Source organism: Castor canadensis, chromosome 1 (assembly GCF_047511655.1).
Source record: "Castor canadensis chromosome 1, mCasCan1.hap1v2, whole genome shotgun sequence".
NCBI classification, from domain to species: Eukaryota; Metazoa; Chordata; class Mammalia; order Rodentia; family Castoridae; genus Castor; species Castor canadensis.
In genome coordinates this window covers 182,085,349-182,103,700 of record NC_133386.1, presented here as the reverse complement: position 1 = coordinate 182,103,700, position 18,352 = coordinate 182,085,349, and the positions used below count along the sequence as shown (strand labels likewise).

The following is an 18,352-nucleotide window of genomic DNA, read 5'->3' as shown; positions in this document are numbered from 1 at the left end:
TGACCAAGCAACTCGGACTCTTTGGGAGCTGACTTTCCATCCTATCTCATCCACCTCTGGGAATACCCAAGGGGTACTTTTTGCCTTCATCAGAGAAGTGCCAAATTTGGCCAGATGGCTCCTGGAGTCATTCAGCCCTCCTGGGATTGGAGCTGTGCCCTGGCTCTCCCCGCTCCAGGCACAGCCCATAGCTGCTCTTCCTGTTTCCAGAGCTTTGGTTTCCAGGTGTAACAGAAGGTTTGTTGTGGCAATCTGAGCAGGGTGACTGCCACTTTAAAAGCCATCACGTGTGCTGTGGTAAAGAAAGCTGCCAGGGCTGACAACAGACTCTAGCTCCATTGCTCGGGATGCACTGGTGACCTGCCTCCCTAGAGGCAGTGATGCATGGCCCTGAGGAGGTGGTGTGTCAATTGGCAGATAACCCTGCATCCCAGCGCAGGCTGGGAAGACAGCCTTGGATAGGCTGGCATAGGGAGGCCATTCTGGGTGACTACACTTTAGCCATGGGCTCTTTGGATTAGCTGCTCCAAGCCCCAGCATTCATGGAGCGGAAGCAGCCATATAAAGAGAGGGAGGGGAGCCTAGAGGAGATGGGAAGGGTGCTGAGGAGCTGGGTGGAAGGGCAGCATGAACTCTGCAGCCAAATAGACCTGACACTTAGCTGCATGACCTTGGCCAAGTCACTTCGCCTCTCTGAGCCTCACTTTGTTTCTTTCTTGGCAAGGCCAGGGATTAAATCCAGGGCCTTGGACGGGGCTAGGCAAGAGCTCTCTACCACTGAGCTAATCCTTTCCTTTTCTCATCTGTAAAAGTATCCACCCCTTAGGATGATTTTGGTTCCTTCTTGGGATATGTAAAGTTCTTTGCCCACTGCCTGGCACATGGAAGAATGCTGGATTTCAAGTTCTTCCATCCCAGGGGCTATGTCTTGAGTACCATGTTAACACTGTGCCATGCACATAAGGGATGAGTCTCCCATTTTTCTGACTATTCAGAATTGTTCTTTTTCTTCCCAATTCAACTCTCATGCCAACTCTTCCCATTGCTCCACCCCATATCTCACAGTTAATGAGGGGGAGGGGCTTGTTCAGTTTCCTTCTGCACCTACAGAATGCCCTGCACTCTGTCCAGGCCTCTCCTGTCCTCATGTATCTCTCCGCCAGCTCTCTGGGGGTCCCATCCCCACCCCTCTCATCCATCACTGCCTCTTTGTGGAACCTTAGTTTTCCTCTCGACTCTTTCTAGAAATTTCTTCTAGAAATAACCATGACCAACACTTTCTCATCTGAAAAAACAGCTCCAAACCCCTCTTGATTTTACCTATGTGATGCCTCACTTCCAAGGAGTTCAGCTCCATCCTGCCTTCCCCAGCCTTCACTTCTACCCCTGCTGTCTTCACCTCCACCTCCTTGTCTCACTTCTGCCCCAACTCTTCCCATCATGGCTCCTACCAAGGTCACAAGTAACCTTCTCATTTTGTCTTCTCAACTTTCCCAACCTCTCACATGGCATCTGACACTCTGGCTACCCCATGCACTACTTTTTTTTTTTTTTTTTTTTCTTGTGGCACTAGGGTTTGAACTGAGGGCCTCAAACTTGCTAGGCAGGCACTCTTACTGTTTGAGCCATCCTGCCAGCCCTGTTTTGTGTTGATTTTTCAATATAGGGTCTCCCAACCTATCTGGCTTCAACTGAGGCAGGAAATCTCCTGATTTCTGCCTCCTGAGCAGTTGGTATTGTAGGCGTGAGCCTCCAGCACCAAGTCTGACCTTGCTATTGAACTTCACAGCCAATTGATGTCAGAGCCTGGTTCCTCTGGTCACCTCTGGAATCAGTTCAAGTACTCTATACCCCTGCAAAGTAGGCAGATCAGATTACCTTACTCTCTGGCTTAAAACACTTATCCTTTAGGATAAAGCGTCCTTTCTTCAGATTTCCAAAAAGATCACATTCTTCATCAGTACAAGGACAAGGTGAAGACATGCTGGTGCAGAGGGTACAAAATGTAAGGAAATAGCTATTTTCAGGTTGTGCAAGTGCTTCCTTATATTTTGTACCCTGGACCTCCACGCTCTCTTTTCAAGGTTCTGTGCCTTTGTACTTGGCCTTCTTGATACTCTAAACACTTTTTAAAAATTTTTTTGGCAGTACTGGGGTTTGGATTCATGACCTTGAGCTTGTTAGGCAGGTGCTCTACAACTTGAGCCTTACCTCCAGTTCATTTTGCTTTGGTTATTTTGGAGATGGGGTCTTGCTAACTATTTGTCTGGGCTGGCCTCAAACTGCAATGTTCTCAGTCTCAGCCTCCCAAGTAGCTAGGGTTAGAGGCATGAGCCACCAGCTCCCAGCTGTCCTAAGCACTTTATGGAACTTAACTTGTGGCATCCCCACAGCCTCAGGCATGGGTGTTAAGTACTCATTTTACAAATGGAGAGAGGGAGGCTCGGAGAGATGCAGGTTGCAGTGTGTCTTAGTCTCCCATGCTTCATTCAAGTTGTCACCAACCTGACTGCTTAAAACAATACGCATTTATGACGTCAGTCTCCACAGTCAGAGTCCTGGAGTGGCTCAACTGGGTCCTCTGTGCTGGGTGTGACAAGGCTGCAGCCTAGGGGCAGTCTAGGCTCTGATCTTGGGGTCTTCTTTTGAGCTTGTTCAGGTAGGGGCAGAATTCAGTCCTTGGTACTAATAGCACTCGTCCCTGCACTCCTTTTTAAGCTACCCCTCTTCTCAACATGGCTGTTTGCTTCACAGCCTGCAGAAGGTGCTCTCTGTTCAGGAAGGGCCCAGTCTCTCTGCCAATGACTTTCACCTAAGCCAGGCCCACCTTTTTTTTTTTTTTTTTGTGGTACTGGACTTTTGAACTCTGGGTCAAACACTTGTTAGGGAGGTGCTCTACCACTTGAGCCACACCCCCAGCTAACTTCCCCTTTTTATGAGCTCAAAATCAACGGAGTTTTTATTTGCAAAATCTCTACTTTTTTCCTTGATTTATTCTTGTTTATTTATTGAGACAGGATCTCGCTATGTAGCCCAGACTGGCTTGGAACTTACTATATAGCTCACACTGGTCCTGATCTCATGATGCTCCTGCCTCAGCCTTCGAAGTGCTGGAATTACAGATGTGTGCCACCACACTTAGCAAAATCTCTTTACCTTTGCCATAAAAGGTAATCTAATTTTTCACAAGTCCCTTCTTATTTATTGGAAGAGATTAAACAGGGTGTGTACACCAGAAGGCATTGCCTACCACAGCTATCAAATGGCAACTCCAATACTTGTTTTTTGAGGAGGGGTCTCCTTGTGATGCCTAGGCTGGCCTTGAACTGAACTCTTGGGTTCAAGTGATCTTCCTGCCTTAGTCTGTTGACTAGCTGGGTCCACCACACCCAGCCAGCTGTTCTAAATTTGAAGTCTGTGCTTTTAATCTAGTGGAGGAAAGGAAGTAAGAACTAAGAAACTGACTAGTTTAGCTGGGCATGTGCTCACGCCTGTACTCCTAGCTACTCAGGAAGTAGAGATTGGGAGGATTGAAGGAAAAAAGGTAGCAAGATCCCATCTCAACCAACAGTCTGGACATGGTGGTGAGCACCTGTCATTCCATCTTCAAAGAAGAGTAAACAGGAGGGTTGAGGGTCAGGCCAGCCTAGGCATAAAAGTGAGACCCTCTTCAAAAAATAATAAAAGCAAGTAGCAAAAAAAAAATAATAATAATAAAAGCAAAAGGGACTGGCAGCATGGCGCATGGCTCATGGCTCAAGTGGTAGAGCACCTGCCTAGCAAGCTCAAGGCCCTGAGTTCAAACTCCAATACCACCAAAAAAAAAAAAATCATCAGGTTTAGCCAGGCACTGGTGGCTTATGCCTGTAATCCTAGCTACTCAGGAGGCAGATCATGGTTCAAAGCCAGCCCCGGGGAAAATAGTTCTGCAAGACCCTATCTTGAAAAACCCTTCACAAAAAAGGGCTGGTGGAGTGGCTCAAGGTGTAGGTCCTGAGTTCAAGTCCCCATATTCCCCCCCCTAAAAAAAAAAATCATCAGGTCTTAGGAGGACCAGGCTGAGCAGGGGAGTGAAGCCCAGAGCCTGGCCTACACTAGGTGGCCTGTACTAACACAGTGGCTTATATATGACTCTCTGTCTCCACACAAAGCAGTAAGAGGTACGTGGAACAGCCTTGGGGTGGGGGAATTACAGCAGAATTCTGTGTCTAGTCTGAATTCCATGCCTGGCTAGAAAATGGAGCCCAGCAGAAAAGCCTTCTCACGGTCCCCACCCACCCTCTGCTGGAACATAAAAGAAGCCTGCCCTTCTCATTCTTCCATCCCTTAGTCCTGCCCTCTCCCCCATGAAGAAAGGCACAAAGTCTGGAATTGATGCTGCATCTTTTTTTTTTTTTTTTTTTTCAATTTTGCTTTCTTAAAGCGTGTGCTGAGCTGATGGAGGGAGCAGTTTGGCAGTTAAAAAGGCCCAGCGGCTTGGGCAGCGGTGGCAGGGGGAGGCCAGGAGAGGGTGTTGGGGGGTCCCTCTGTTCCAGGCCAGGGAGCATCAAAGCTCGCACTGACTTCATAAAATATAAAACAAGAGAGGAAGACTTTAGGCGGGAGATTTGTAAAATACAATATCTTAGGGGATTGGCAATAATAAAAAATAAGGTTCATTATTTACAAACAATTTCTGTTCTTGGTCTCTGTACAGTGGAAGGTGGGGTGGGGTGGGGGGGTTGTGGATGTGTGTGTGTGTGTGTGGATGTCGGGGGCAGGGGGCAGTGGTCTGTTGGTCATTATGAGAGAGGAGGAGGGGTGGCCCAGTGAGTGGTTTATCTGAGGACGGATGGTGGTGAGAGGGACAAGGGAGAACAGAGTGGTTGGCCCAAGGGAACAGTCCAAATGTCAGGGGCTTGGGTTGGGGAGGGTTGAGGAGAAGCAGAACTCCTTTTCTTGGGGTGGGGAGCCCCAGGGCAGGGGTATGAGCTGGATCCGGGTTGGTGAACAAGAGAATGCCTCTTCTGGGTGCCAGGGGGTCCGTCCTGTGTCCTGGGTCTTGGACTGGCCTAGGAGAGTTTGATGGTGGTGTTGGGTCCCACATCCCTGGAGAGAGAAGAGGAGCCAGGGGTGAGTCTGTCTGGAGGGACCCCTCACCTTCTGGGAACTGGATCTAGACCAGCAAAGGTTGGATCCTGGCAGGGCACGTCTGAGGTGGGATCCTAGACCCTAGGAAGGGAAGGGGCTACCCACCCACCTGTCCTGGAACCACTCCTTGGGGTGGGAGAAGTTGGGGCTGGTGTCATTGCCACTGCTGTCCTTCGGCCAGGCCTCACTCAGGTACTTGGTGGTCTCATGGGTGCGGTCCAGGTGGTCATGCTGCAGGTGGTCCTGGGGCCGCTGTTCTGATGGCCCCCCTGGCTTGATCTCCCAGTTCTCCGGGGGCTCCACGGGCAGCAGGGTGCTGTGGCCATCTTCCCACGACCCCACCCCGTCGTCATAGAACAAGAGGCTTCGAGAGGGCACTGGGGAGGAGGTGCAGCGTGAGCCAGGGATGTCCCTCAGGTGTCCCCCTGCCTCCAATGTGGCTACAATCATGGCCCAGTAGTAAAGGACACAGGCTCTGAGGTCTTACAGGTCTGGATTTGAATCCTAGTTCTAATGTTCTCTAGCTGTTTGACCTCAGGTTAGTCACACATTTTGCTTTAACTTTTCCTAGCTTCTGTTTGCTGATCTGTAAAATGGGGATACTACAGGAGGGGCCAACCTCCTGTAGAGGGGAGTAATATAGGGGAAGTGATTGAAACTGTGTTTCGTAGACCAGCTAGCTAGAAAAAGTTGGCTTTTCCTAAGAAGAGAGTACAGGGTTTGGGCACTGAGAACTAGGTTCTAATCCCATAACTAGTACCACTTACTTTCTGGGAGGCACACAAAAAGCCTCTCTCATTCTAAGCCCTAGTTTGCCCTTCAGAGAAATCAAGGGAAAGAAAACAAAACATTTGTTGGATACCTGCCATGTCCGGGCATTATATAAGACCCTTAAACCTACATTCAATTATTAAAATCTTACAGAAACTCTTGGGAATGAGGTTTCTTTATCCCTGGTTCACAGAGCACGTAATCGAGGGTCTAGGCTATCAGGTAAGCTGTCCCACACCAGCCCTCATTGACGGTAGGATGCAAACTCAGGTCTGCTGGCTCCAGGATTTACCATTCACCTTCAAGCCCCTCCCACCACCCATGATCTAACAATCTATGTGAAAGACCATCTCTACCATTGTGCAACGGACCAGCTCCGGAAAACAGCCTGTTCCAGAAGCCACCTCCTTCCTCAGACATGCCCTCCTCTCTGCCCTGCCCAAACACTGGGTCTACTCCAGGCCCATCCATTCCCTCTTCCTCTCACTCCGTGGTCCATCAACTCCACCTCCATGGCATCCATCTTTTCTCTCCACTGGCTCCTCTGACTTAGAACACCAGACATGTGGCTCTGAGATCTTGCATCCTGCTGCCTACTCCCTTAACAGCCGTCCTGCTCTTCCTTGAGAGCCTCTGGTCCAGGGAGTGGCTTTCACTCCCTGCCCCCACTTCCTCTTCTCCTGACAGCCCCCCAACCACCAGCTGGCTTCCTCTCCTCCAGGCCCTCAATGTCTTGCTCATCCTCCCTGCAGGATCCCACTTCTTGAAACCACTTCTCTCCACTCTCCCCTTTTTCTGACCCCCCCCCATCTGTTTCTTCTTCCTCCTCCACCATGCCAGATATGTGTTCCTGGGATATGATGGACAACCTGAAAGTTCCTCTGAAGGTCTACTTCAAGTATCCTCTGCCTCTGAAAGACATGCTATTCCTTGCTGTGCCCTGCACTGGTCCTCCCTTTGCCACTCATGTAACATGTCTTTTCTTGCCTCTCTGTTGTTCACTTAGTATGTGCCAGTGTCACTATGCCTCACCTCACTGAATTGCCACCACAGCCAGCTGAGGAAAGCAGAATAGCAGCTCCCATTTTACAGAAATTAAAGCTGTGTGACATGGGTTACACAGTAAAGTGTAGCACCAGCTATGACTGAGTCTACAGCTCGTGTTCTGACCACTGTCCCTCATGGTTCCCCACTAGGAGGAAAAATATCTGAACTGACACCATGACCTCTTTTGTAGGAGGTAGACATTGCCAATGGACCCTAGTCCACTTCCTGTAGGTTCTGAGTGGTTCCTCATAATCGTTCTTAACACAGGGCTTCAGGCAGCAGCACCAACTTATTAAAAGGCCCTTGAGATGAAATTCAGGGCTGTCTCGGCAGTGAAATAGTGATGGTGTTTAGCTAAGGCACTATCACTACCATCACCATCATCCACGGAGGTTAGATCCAGAACATTCCTGCTTTCTGCTAAGTTGATCTCCTCCAAGACACTCGAAGGTTTCTGAGAGGTGGACTGGGAGACAGGAGCTCTGTGTTCTAGTCCCAATTCTACCACCAATGTCAAGCAAATCCCAGACCCACTTTGGCTCATCTGCAAAATGGGGAGGGAGGGTTAAGATGATGCCCACTCAAAACATGGCTCTTCCTGTGTGTGGCTTCCAGCAATTGGGAGGTACTCACTCTGACTGGCCGTGTAGACACTGTCAGCGGCCATGGGGTCTTCCTTCACAGTCTGGGAGCCAGAGGAGAACTCAGGAAGGCAGGGCACAAGAGAGCCCAGCACCAGAACGAAGCATAAGGCTGCCACCTGGTAGGACAGAGTGACCATCAGATAGATCTGGGACAGGGTAGGGCTGCAAGGTGCAAAAGTTTTAGTGTTTGTCCAAGAAAGCAGCTCCCAGAGCCCAACACCCCCCTAGAAGTGGGGTCTCCTGCTTCCTTAGGAACCTGTGGGGGCAGCTCAGGCCACCGCAGCCCATTGTGGGGAGCACCACAGGCACCTATAGGGTGGAGGAATCAGGAAAGGAAGAAACGGGTAAGTGAAGGTGGTGGTTGCTGATATGACCAGGATGGTGACATAACACCATACTACATCCTCAGGAGGATGCCCAGGAAGAGTGGCCAGCAGGAAGAGCTGAAAGCCAGGGATCCCCAACTGGGCCCTGCCCTCAGGGCACAGTCAGCCAGGTGCCATTAGGCCCCACATTTCCAAAAACACAGAGAAAATGGATGAGCATAGGTCCAAGCCGCACTCTGGAACACTTTTGGGTTTCTAGGAATTTACTTAGGCTTCCTCTACCATCCATTCCAGAAAGAACAATGACCTTAAGCCTGTGTCTCCCCAAGTCCTTTTTACTCCAAGGGACCCGCCCCTCCTTGGGTTCTCTGGCATCATCTACTCAACCGATGTTGTAATTGGTCAAAGAAGGTTGTATGGTACAAGTCTCTGTGGATTTGGTGAAGGGGGCTGGGCTTTGCTGGGGCCAGTCCACCAAGATGTCGCCCACGATATCACCAATCCCTCAAAGCTCTGCCCACCCTCCTAGAAAGCCAGCCTAAGGAAGAGCTGTCTTCCTCTGGTGCTGTGCTGGGGACAAAGCACGTACCATGAGGCAGGTCCCAGTCTGTGTGGCGGCCATCTTGTAAGGTCTAGAGATCTTGCTGGTGACCAGTGTCTGGAGTTTCTGCAGCTGCTGGAGCAGGGTCCTGAGGAGGGCACAGTGGTCACCCAGGAGGCTCCAACCTGGCAGCCATTTCTGGGGTGGTAGTGGGAGGCTGGGACTGCTCCTGACTTGGCCTCTACACCAGGTACCCATTTCAGTCAAGACTGAAAAGGTCACCTCCTGCTTGGCTCTTTTGCAGTGTGGCTCAGGCATCTGGGGCCTGCCTCATGGTGATAGCTGGGTCACTCTGCAGGAGCTCAGGGGTGCCCTGGAATGCTCCCTGCCAAAGAGAGGGTTGGAGGGGGAGGACCTGCCCCCACTTGGGCAAGGCAGGTCTTCTTTTCCTTACCCTACAGCAACCAAAGATCCATTGACCTCTGCACCCCCACAGCACCCTTAGCTGACAAGAAGGACATGTTTGTCACAGTGCCTGATAAGTAGTGCCTCCAGTGAATGACAACTATAGTTTATGTTAACTTTATTGTTTTTACACCTGCAACACTTCGCTTTTTTATGGATTTCCGTGTCAGTATCCCTTGCTTCACCTTCTTCCCTGAAGGTGAAGTCTGGGTCCGACCCGGCGTGGAATCCTCTGTGTATACGAAGAGGGTGAAAAAGGTTTAATCAGCTCTCTTCTCCACCTAGCAGGGCTTGTGCAGTTCCCAAAGCGAACAGCAGGTGGCGAAATAGCACCAAGGGCTTGGCCCTATTTGGGGCCAGAGGTAAAGGAGTGAGGCGTGAGGGCTCCGCCCCTGTCCTGGGGGGTGGGGCTGGGGGCGGAGTGGGAGATTCTCCAAACCAATCAGGGGAGTGGCTGGATCCAGCTGAGAAAGGGTTGGGGGTTGCATAAAAAGGAAGGAAAGGAGTATACAATCTTGGGGTGGGCTCCTACTGTATACCAGGCTGTTTTCTATGTTACTGCAATTACTCCCAGCAAGTAATTGTCAAAGACCTTCAGTGGGCTTCCCAGCCCAGCACGATCAAGAAGTGGGACTAATAATAAAAAGGGAAGAAAAACTAACACAAATTGAGCATTCTTAAATGCCAACCACCATACTTGGCCCTTTCATGCACTATCTCCTAGAATTCTCACATTAATCCTGTAAGGAGAGCTTCTGTCATCCCCCTGTTGACAAAATCCTGGGGTCCAGAGAGGTCTCACAGTTCCCTCAGAGTCACAAAAGTGGCAGAGAGTAGCAAGAACCCAGAGCTGTGACTTTATGCTACCTGCCAGTCAATGTGCTGGGTTTCTCAACTTAACTGTGCATGTGAATCATTCAGGATTCTTGTTAAAACTCCGATGCTGGCTGGGCAAGTCTAGGGAGAGTGCTGAAATTCCTCATTTCTTACACATTCTCAGGTGATGTGCATGTGGCCTGTCTGGGTGAACTGGCTTTAAGAAGCAAGAATCGCTAGCACTGGTTCTCAAATTTTAGGGTTCATTGGGGTCACCTGGAGGACTCGTTAAAACATAGTCTATAGCTGGGTGCTGGTGGTTCACACCTGTAATCCTAGCTACTCAGGAAGCAGAGATCAGGAGGATGGTGGTTGGAGGCCAGCCCAGCAAATAGTTCCAGAAACCCTATCTTGAAAATACCCAACACAAAAAAGGGCTGGTGAGTGGCTCAAGTGGTAGAGCATCTGCTTAGCAAGCTAAGGCCCTGCGTGCAAGCCCCAGTACCGCTAAAAAAACAAACAAAAAGCCAGAATGCTGGGCCCTCACCCTGGGGTTTCTGATTCAGTGGAGCCTGAGAAAAAGCATCTCTAACAAGTTCCCAGGGGACACTAATGTGGCAAGTCTAAGGGACCACACTTGGAAAACTTCTGCTCCATATGATCTCAGCTAACCATCAGGTGTCTTGATTCATGTGCAAACGATGAAGACTGGGAAGCCAGGGAAGGGACAGGACGTATGAAGTCCCAGGCCACAGGGTATATTTGAGGTGTCATGCTTAGCTTAGTTACCTCTCCTCTCTCCTGCCATCCAGAACTGTGCAGGCACAGGCTACAGTAGGACAGGGGGATGCAGGTAGCACTACCCACCTGTTGGCATTCTCTAGGGTCTCCACCTTCTTCCACAGTTCATTATTCTCTGATGTGAATGTCTCCACCCTGGAGGGGCCAAGAAGACACAGGCTCATGGCAGCTCTTGTACTCGCTGCTGCCCCATGGCTGCCTATGACCATCTCACACCTTGTACCCCTCCACCACTGTTGGTGCTTCATGAAAGAGGACTGGGGTGCAAGGTCCAGGTCCTACCCCATCTGGGATGCTTACTTCTTTTCTAGACACTCCACATACTCCTTCTTCTTACGACGGCTCTCCTGGGCTGAGATCTAGAGCGGGAAATCCCAAAATGGGGGTTACCAAGGCCACATATCCACTTCCTGGGGCCCTCCAATTTCAGGGCAGGCATCACCAGGGGAGCAGAGGCCCTGACCCACTGGGAAGCCCTTCAAAGCCCCAGGGTAGGGCAGGGGAGGCTGAGGTTTTACCTTGTTCTTGATTTTCCTCCGGACTCTCTTTAAGGCCTTCTCTTCCGCTTTGGTGAGGGGGAGCTTTGTGGGAATGGGATAGCCCTCAGCGATCAGGGTACGTTTCTCCTCCTCTGTCAGGAGCAGCGGCCCTGATGTCCCCTGCAATTTCTGTAGGTAGTAGGACAAGATGATTAGGAACTAGAAAGCCCTGAATTCGAATTCTCAACTGCTCACCTCCAGGGTCAGCCCACCCTAGCTCCTTACGTGAGGGGCAGTGAGGAGGGGGGAGGTGGAGATGGCTGTGGAGGAGCGGGCCATGGGTCGGACAGGACTGGAGGGTGGCAGAGAACGGGGACTCTGGGAGCCGTCGCTGTCGCTGCCGTGGCTGCTGGGGGGTGTTGGAGGCATCTGCACCAGGTCCTCTAGGAAGAGCAGGGAAACCAGATTAGCAGGGTCGTGCCCCAGTTCTGCTCTGATATTATGAGTTCAGCTTGCATGTGCATCCACCAGCCTATAGAATCCTCACCCCTCCAGAGGCATCAGAGGCCCTCTGTGGTGTCAGGAAGACAGCTGCCACTCCAGAAAATGATTTCTGAGTATCGTCCATCTCTGACAGCACAGAGGCCTGGCTCCTGGGTGTCCACACCCAGGCCCATAGGCTATATTCTCCTCCATCCCTGGCTTCAAGAGGATTCAGGGTCTTTAAACCCCAGCTCTGCAAGTCCAGACACTGTCTCCTCTATGGCCACGGCACCAGGAAGACTCTGCAGGTGTCAGGAAGACATGCCTAGAGGTCCAGGCTCATTCAAGGACCAGGAGCCTAGATGCTGGGAGAGCTCCCAGGATAGATCATTCCAGTTGTGGAAATCTGGGGCTCCACTGCACTATAGCACAGGGTCATGGCTGCATCCTCCCTGGCTTGCAAGGTGGGCTACTGCAGGAGTCCTCTCCTTCCTTTGACACTATTTGTGTCTTATGGATGTCACACTGCAAAGAGCACTGGACTTGGAGTCAGACCAGAGGTCAAATCCTAGCTATAGCACCTCCCAACTATGCGACCCTGTTATGTTTATGTTTATGCTTGGGCTTACTTAACCTCACCTTCCTCATCTGTTCAATGGGCTGAAACAACTCTGCTCTGAGCCAGGAGGATGCAAAAAGCTAATGTATGTGAGATGCTTTAGGAAGCAAAGGGTGCTCTACAGTGTGAGGTGTCTTTTCTTTTCTTTTTTTTTTTTTTGCAGTGCTGGGGATTGAACTCAGGGCCTCCACCTTGAGCCACTCCACCAGCTCTTTTTTTGTGATGCATTTTCTTCGAGATAGGGTTTCATGAACTATTTGCCCAGGCTGGCTTGGAACTGCAATCCTCATGATCTCTGCCTCCTGAGTAGCTGGGATTATAGGCGTGAGCCACTGGCACCCTGTGAAAAAAATCCTGACTTCTTTTTTTCTCCTTTGGTTATACTGGGGTTTGAACTCAGTGCCTCCTGCTTTCGAGGCAGGTGCTCTACCAGTTGAGCCACTCCACCAGGCAGTGTGCGGTTTCTTAATGTGAGCCCCTTCCCTCCTGTCTTCTCTCCAAGACAGTGAGCATCTTGAGATGAAATGCTGGCCTTATTAATTTTTCTAGACCTTGTGGTACACAGCCTAGGGCTTGATACACAGTAGATGCTTCAACCATAGTATTTGATGCATTAATGATGTGGGATTAGAAAGATTCCTCTTGGCCAACTCCAAAAAACTCTGTGTACCCTTCTCCTGTCTTGTCTGGGGTTGAGCTCTCAAAACTCCCTGTGGATTTGCCATCTGCATGCCCATATCACTGCTGTGTAATTGGTGGGTTTGCCTGTGCCCCTGGGAACTCTGTGATCTACTTGGGTACAGGGACTTTCTTCACTCTGTTCCTCAGTGCTTGGGAGTAGGAGAGGCCACCCAGTGGACTCTGGTTGGATGGATGGGTAGATGGATAGGTGGGTGGGTGGGTAGAGAGATGATAATGGATAGACAGATGGTTGGATGGATGAACGATTAGATGGGAGGATGATGGATAGAGCAGGTTTCAGTTAGTGAAAGGGACCAGCAAAGAAGGTGAGAGATTAAATGAGGGGGGCATATTAGGGAAGTCACAGATTAAGGAAGGAGAGAAGGGAACATGGATGGATGTAGAGTGAGGATGTGGGGGAGAAGAGGATATTTGGTACAGAAGTGGGGGGCCTTTTGGGGCAGGAGTGGGCTGGACCAAAGAAGTAGGATGCTGTCTGCTTAAGAATAGAGGGGAGATGAGCCTCTTTCCTGGCCATACTTACCTGGTGTCACTTTGAGGAACTGGCTCACTTCCTGGGGCTCTGCTTTGATCACTGGCAGCTGAGTCATGTCTCCTGGGGCCTGAGGAAGAGATAAGTCTAGCTCCATCAGCTGCCCCTGGGACAGTCCCCATCATGCTGCCCACCTCACCTCCTTCCCAGAAGCTGGTGGTCTTCTCTGCATAGTTGGGGAAGTGCTTGGGCTTGGGGGTTCTGGGCACAGCCCAGAGGGAAGAGAGGTAAGTTCTCATGCTTGGGAAAGCCAAACAACACCTAAGAGGAGAAAATGGGACCAAGTAGCGTAGTTCAGAATTCAAGCTCAGAGCAGGAGGGCTTCCTGTGGCTTCCAGGAACTTCCCAGTGGAGGCTGACTCTGTGCTGATAGCGAAGGTCATATGTGGTTGCCATGAAGACTAGAGGTATTGTCTGGCACACTGTAACTGGTGGCTCAATGAATGAAAACAATAGTATGGAAGGAAAAATTAATTGACTGGGGATTCAGAGAAAGCTCCAGAGAAGCTGGAGTCTGAGATGAGTCTAGGAGTAGAGTCCAGACAGAGAAGTAGAGGCAATGAGAGCTCTTAATGAGTTCTAAGTGAGGGACTGATGGTATCAGACTTTTGTTTTTATTTTTGTCTTGGACATATCGGGGATTGAACTCGGGGCCTTGCGCTTGTTAGGCAAGTGCCCTGGGACTTGAGTCCCATTCCCATTCCTCTTGCTTTTAGTTTGTTTTTCAGATTAGGGTTTGGGCTTTTGGAAGGGCAGGCCTTGCACTTCTACTCTTTCCTCTGCCTCCCAAGCAGCTGGGATCACAGGTATGCAGCACCAGGCCAGGCCCAGATTTATATTTTCAGCAAGCTTGCATTCCTATTTATTTACTGTCTCTCTTTTTTGTTTTTGGTGAGCCTGAGGTTTGAACTCGGGGCTTCGCTCTTGCAAAGTAGGTGCTCTACCGCTTGAATGCTCATGCCTCTAGTTCATTTTGCTCTGGTTATTTTGGAGATGGGGTTCTTGAAAACTATTTGCCTGGCTAGCCTTGAACTGCGATCCTCCTGATTTCTGCCTCCCAAGTAGCTAGTGGCGTGAGTCACTGGCACTTGGCTATTTATTCATATTCTAACTCATTCCAGAAAGGACTTCAGGAACATGTGTGGCTCCACACACAACTCCCAACATGCATGTAAGTGGTGTTCTCTGAGAGGCAGGCATGGAATTGGGTGCTGGACTTTGAGGTTTTCTCTCCTCTGGGTCTGCAGCCAATAGAGAGAGAGGTATCCTACAGTATGAATGTAGGAAGACCAGAGAAAGTTCAAGTTGGCCCGATCTTGGTGATTCCCTGGTCAGCTCAGCCCTCAGGTGACAGATTAGGGGATGATGGGACTCTGATGCAGACTGGTGATAACACTTTTGTGGTTTCACAGTTCATTATGGACAATGCCAACTCCTGGTTCCTGTGCCCTACACTAGGGTACTGTGACCTGGCTAGGGTAGAAAGCATGAGTTGGGGGTCCAGTCCAGCAGGTCAAGTCAGAAAGCAGCAGTGATGTTTTGACTGTGGGATTTTGGGCCAATTACTTAATCCCCAGAGCCTCAGTTTCCTCCTCTGAAGATACTGCTGTCATGCCTTCCCTTCCTGCTGTGACCAGGCTCTGGAATCAATCTGTGTTGGAGACATCTGCAGCCACCCCTTGAAACTTGAAGTCAGGGGTGAGGTAGGAAGGGGCTTGTCTTTCTTGCTTGTAGCCACTTACAGTTGGATCAGGTGAGCCAGGTGGCTGCCAGCAGACAGGACCAGTCAAATCCCAACTCCAGGGATTTTAAAATGGCCCTCATATTGTAGAATCTTAGGCCTAGAAGAACCTTAAGTTCATACACCCATTTTACAGAACAGGAAGCTGAAGAAGAAAGTATGAATGTAATATGCCCAGAGCACAAGGAAGGAGCTGAACTGGACTCAGGCCTCTCTGGGGAGCCAGTGGTCTGGGCCTCACATTCCTGGAAGAGTCTCAGGCTTATAGCTGAACGCTGTTATCTCTATATTCATGGGCGTGGAGGTGGAGTTTGGCATGAGAGTGGCTATTCTCACAAATGTAAACAACTAAAATATGGCACCGTTTTTCTATTTACATGTTGGCCTTTCTTTCTTTCTTTCTTAAGATCCTGAAGCTTCGAGAAAAGGAAATGGCCTGGGCTGTGTCTATCTCTGAGACCCTAGACTGGGCCTCCAATGCCCAACCCTGCCTGGTGCCTCCCCAAGCTTTCTCTGCACACAGGAGGGCCCCCTCAGGAGGACTCTGAGGGCTCTGTGGTGCCTGTTGTAAGATGGTGAAAGGGTGGCCAGTTGGGGAGGCAGAGGTCTGGTCTGGCACTTCCAACCCTCAGCCCCGAGGGTGGCATTGCTCCTGGTCTCAGAGCCCTGAGCAGGCACAGGGCTTTGGGCATGGCTCCCAACAGCCCCACCAGCCATCCTCACTCCCTCAGCCCCTGCCCACAGTCCCACGCTCACCTGGTGGGGGATGGGCAGCCTGGACAAGGGGCTGAGGCCCATTAGTGGGGAGGTGGCCATGGCGGCAGCAGCTGCCATGGCGGAGGATGCAGCCAGAGGGTCCACGGGCAGTTCCGGGCTCTGCTCCTGCTTCACCATGATGGAGCACAGTTTGTGTCCCAGTGCCCATGCTCCATGGTCCACATCTGGGGGAAGAGGACAGGACCCAGGCTCAGGGGACTCCCAGACAGGGAGCTCAGCCCACTCCTGCCCACTGGTGGACAGACAGAGAAGACATGTTGGGGTACACTAGGAGGTGAATAGGAAAAGGGGGGGGGTCTTTGTGAGGAGAGAAGCAGGCTGGGCAGGAGCCAGAAGAGGTGAGGATAATCTCGGGCATGGACACTGGACCTGGATCCTTCCTGAATGGCTGTGTGACCTTAGGCAAGTTGATTATCTTCTCTGAACTTCAGTTTCCTCATCCTTAAAATGGGGAAAGGAACAGGCCATCCCTAACAGGTAGGTTTTGACGATTAAATAGTATAATACACATAGAACACTAGCACACACAGTGCCTGACAAAAAGTAAATGTTCAATAAATGACAGTAGTGTTAATATAGTTATTGTTCCTCAATAAACATTTGCTGATCACTGTGCCAGGGGCTGGGTAGCTAGCAAGAGTCACACGCAATTTAGTATAGTGGGAGCACTCAGGGATGTGGAAGGAGTCAGAGAATAGTGATGCATGCCTGTAATCCCAGCACCCAGGAGGCTGAGGCAGGAGCATTGCAAGTTTGATGCCAGCTTGGCCTACATAGCAATAACCTGTCAAAAAAAATAAAAAAAAAAAAGAAAGAGAAGTGCCAGTAGGGTGGCTTGGCCTTGGGGGCTGGGCATGGAGCTGTGAGTTTATCCAAATGTGAGGGGAGCCATTCAAGGGATTTGACTATGCTTGAATTTATATATTTAAAAAAATCCCAAAAACCTGTCGGCAAGGCAGAAGACTGGATTAACTTCTGGCAAGATGGGGGCAGGGAGACTGACAGGTGGCTGCTTAAATAAATGGTGCAAGTGAGAAGATGAGGTCTGAGGAAAGGCAGGCAGTGGAGCTGCACAAAGAAAACGTAATAGAAACAGACTGAGGACTTGGTGACAGGGCATGTGGAGGGAGGGGTGTCCAGGGAACCAAGGGCAGACTCCACCTCCTGTCTACGTAGTGGGTCTTCTGGCCTCACCTGGGCCACAGGGCTGGCCACTGATAGGTGCCCATAGTCTTCCACCCCACGTCAGCCCTGCCTATGGTGTCCCCAGTGTCTGGAAGGCAGAGAAGCAGCAGTGAGGCAGGGGGTGGGGTGAGAGGACCAACATGAAGGGGAGGGGCTGGAGGGGACTCTGGATTTTGGAGCCCACTGTAGGTGGGGAGAGGGGTCAGTGGCTCCCCAGTCCCACCTCAGAGGCCAGTCCCCACCCTGCTGGGAGCCTGAGTGCCAGGGTCACAGGCTGCCCTTGGGTCCGGGAATACTCACAATCTTCCCAAATTACAGGGTCAGGCCACCAGCCTCCGGGAAACTGCCCCTCTGAAGAGCCACAGACAAATTGCTTTAAAAATAGACCTGGGATGGTTCAGGAGTTGCTGGGAGGCCCAGTGGGGTGGATGGAGAACCTGCCGGGTAGAGGGTCTACCCTGCACCCCTGCCTGCTCCAGGCTGGGGCCTGAGATCTCATGGAGGTTCAGTGGCTCAGCTGAGGCCAGGGCAGAGTGGGCAGCTGGGACCCTAATAGCTACAAGCCCTCGAGTCACATAAAACCCAAGAAAGTAGCTCTGTCCGCATGGCAGGGGGTACAGAAGCCCACCTTTGCTCCTGGGAAGTCCTAAGCACCTTAGGACACAGACTTCTTGTGTCTGCCATAGCTCTGAGACCTCCATGCTCACGGGTTTATTTCCTCCTACCCAGAATTGTTTGTGGCAGGCTCTGCTGCTCACCCCATTTAACAGATGGATACACATATATATATGTGTGTGTGTGTGTGTATATATATATATATATATATAATTTCATTTATATAATTATTTTCATTTTATAATTAAGGAAACAGAGACCCAGAGAGGCTAAGGAACTTGTGCAAGGTCACCCAGCAGCTAGTGGAGGTACCAGGATACACATCAAATCTGTTGGGTTCCCAAAGCAGTAGCCTTTGCTGCCCCTTAAGGGTAGCAGACGTGGTGGTAGAAGGGCTTAGAATCAGGGGGCTGGCTCTCGGTTCTCCATTCTGCATGACCTAGACAACATCACTTTTGTGAAGTCTCATTTTTCTTATGGGCCACGTGGGATTATGAGGAAAGTGATTCCAGTCTCACCTGTCCATGGTGAGAACTAAATGAGATAATTAACACTCAGTCACTTCTGAGACTGGAGAGAGCCCTGGAAATGTTTGCTGTTATTCCCACGTGTGAGGTTTCTAGAGGCTGACAGACATCCCTGACCACTCAGCCAGAGATGACAGAGGCAGGACCAGCT

The 18,352-nt window shown here is 50.6% G+C and overlaps 1 protein-coding gene and 1 non-coding gene across 2 annotated transcripts in view; both read right to left on the bottom strand.

The window, feature by feature from the left end:
- Window positions 1-4,701: 4,701 nt before the first annotated feature.
- Window positions 4,702-18,352, bottom strand: part of Creb3l1 (cAMP responsive element binding protein 3 like 1) — a 34,518-nt gene continuing 20,867 nt past the window's right edge. Inside the window, exons 3-12 of the mRNA XM_020172328.2 lie at window positions 15,854-16,038; window positions 13,348-13,426; window positions 11,306-11,463; window positions 11,060-11,209; window positions 10,842-10,900; window positions 10,608-10,676; window positions 8,508-8,607; window positions 7,582-7,708; window positions 5,240-5,507; window positions 4,702-5,088 (exon numbers count right to left, since the gene is read on the bottom strand). Coding sequence (XP_020027917.2) covers window positions 5,052-5,088; window positions 5,240-5,507; window positions 7,582-7,708; window positions 8,508-8,607; window positions 10,608-10,676; window positions 10,842-10,900; window positions 11,060-11,209; window positions 11,306-11,463; window positions 13,348-13,426; window positions 15,854-16,038 — 1,232 coding nt within the window. The 3' untranslated portion in view covers window positions 4,702-5,051. The remainder of the gene's footprint in view (window positions 5,089-5,239; window positions 5,508-7,581; window positions 7,709-8,507; window positions 8,608-10,607; window positions 10,677-10,841; window positions 10,901-11,059; window positions 11,210-11,305; window positions 11,464-13,347; window positions 13,427-15,853; window positions 16,039-18,352) is intronic.
- Window positions 12,498-12,567, bottom strand: Trnas-cga (transfer RNA serine (anticodon CGA)). Its single transcript has one exon. It is a non-coding gene; the product is annotated as a tRNA-Ser (tRNA).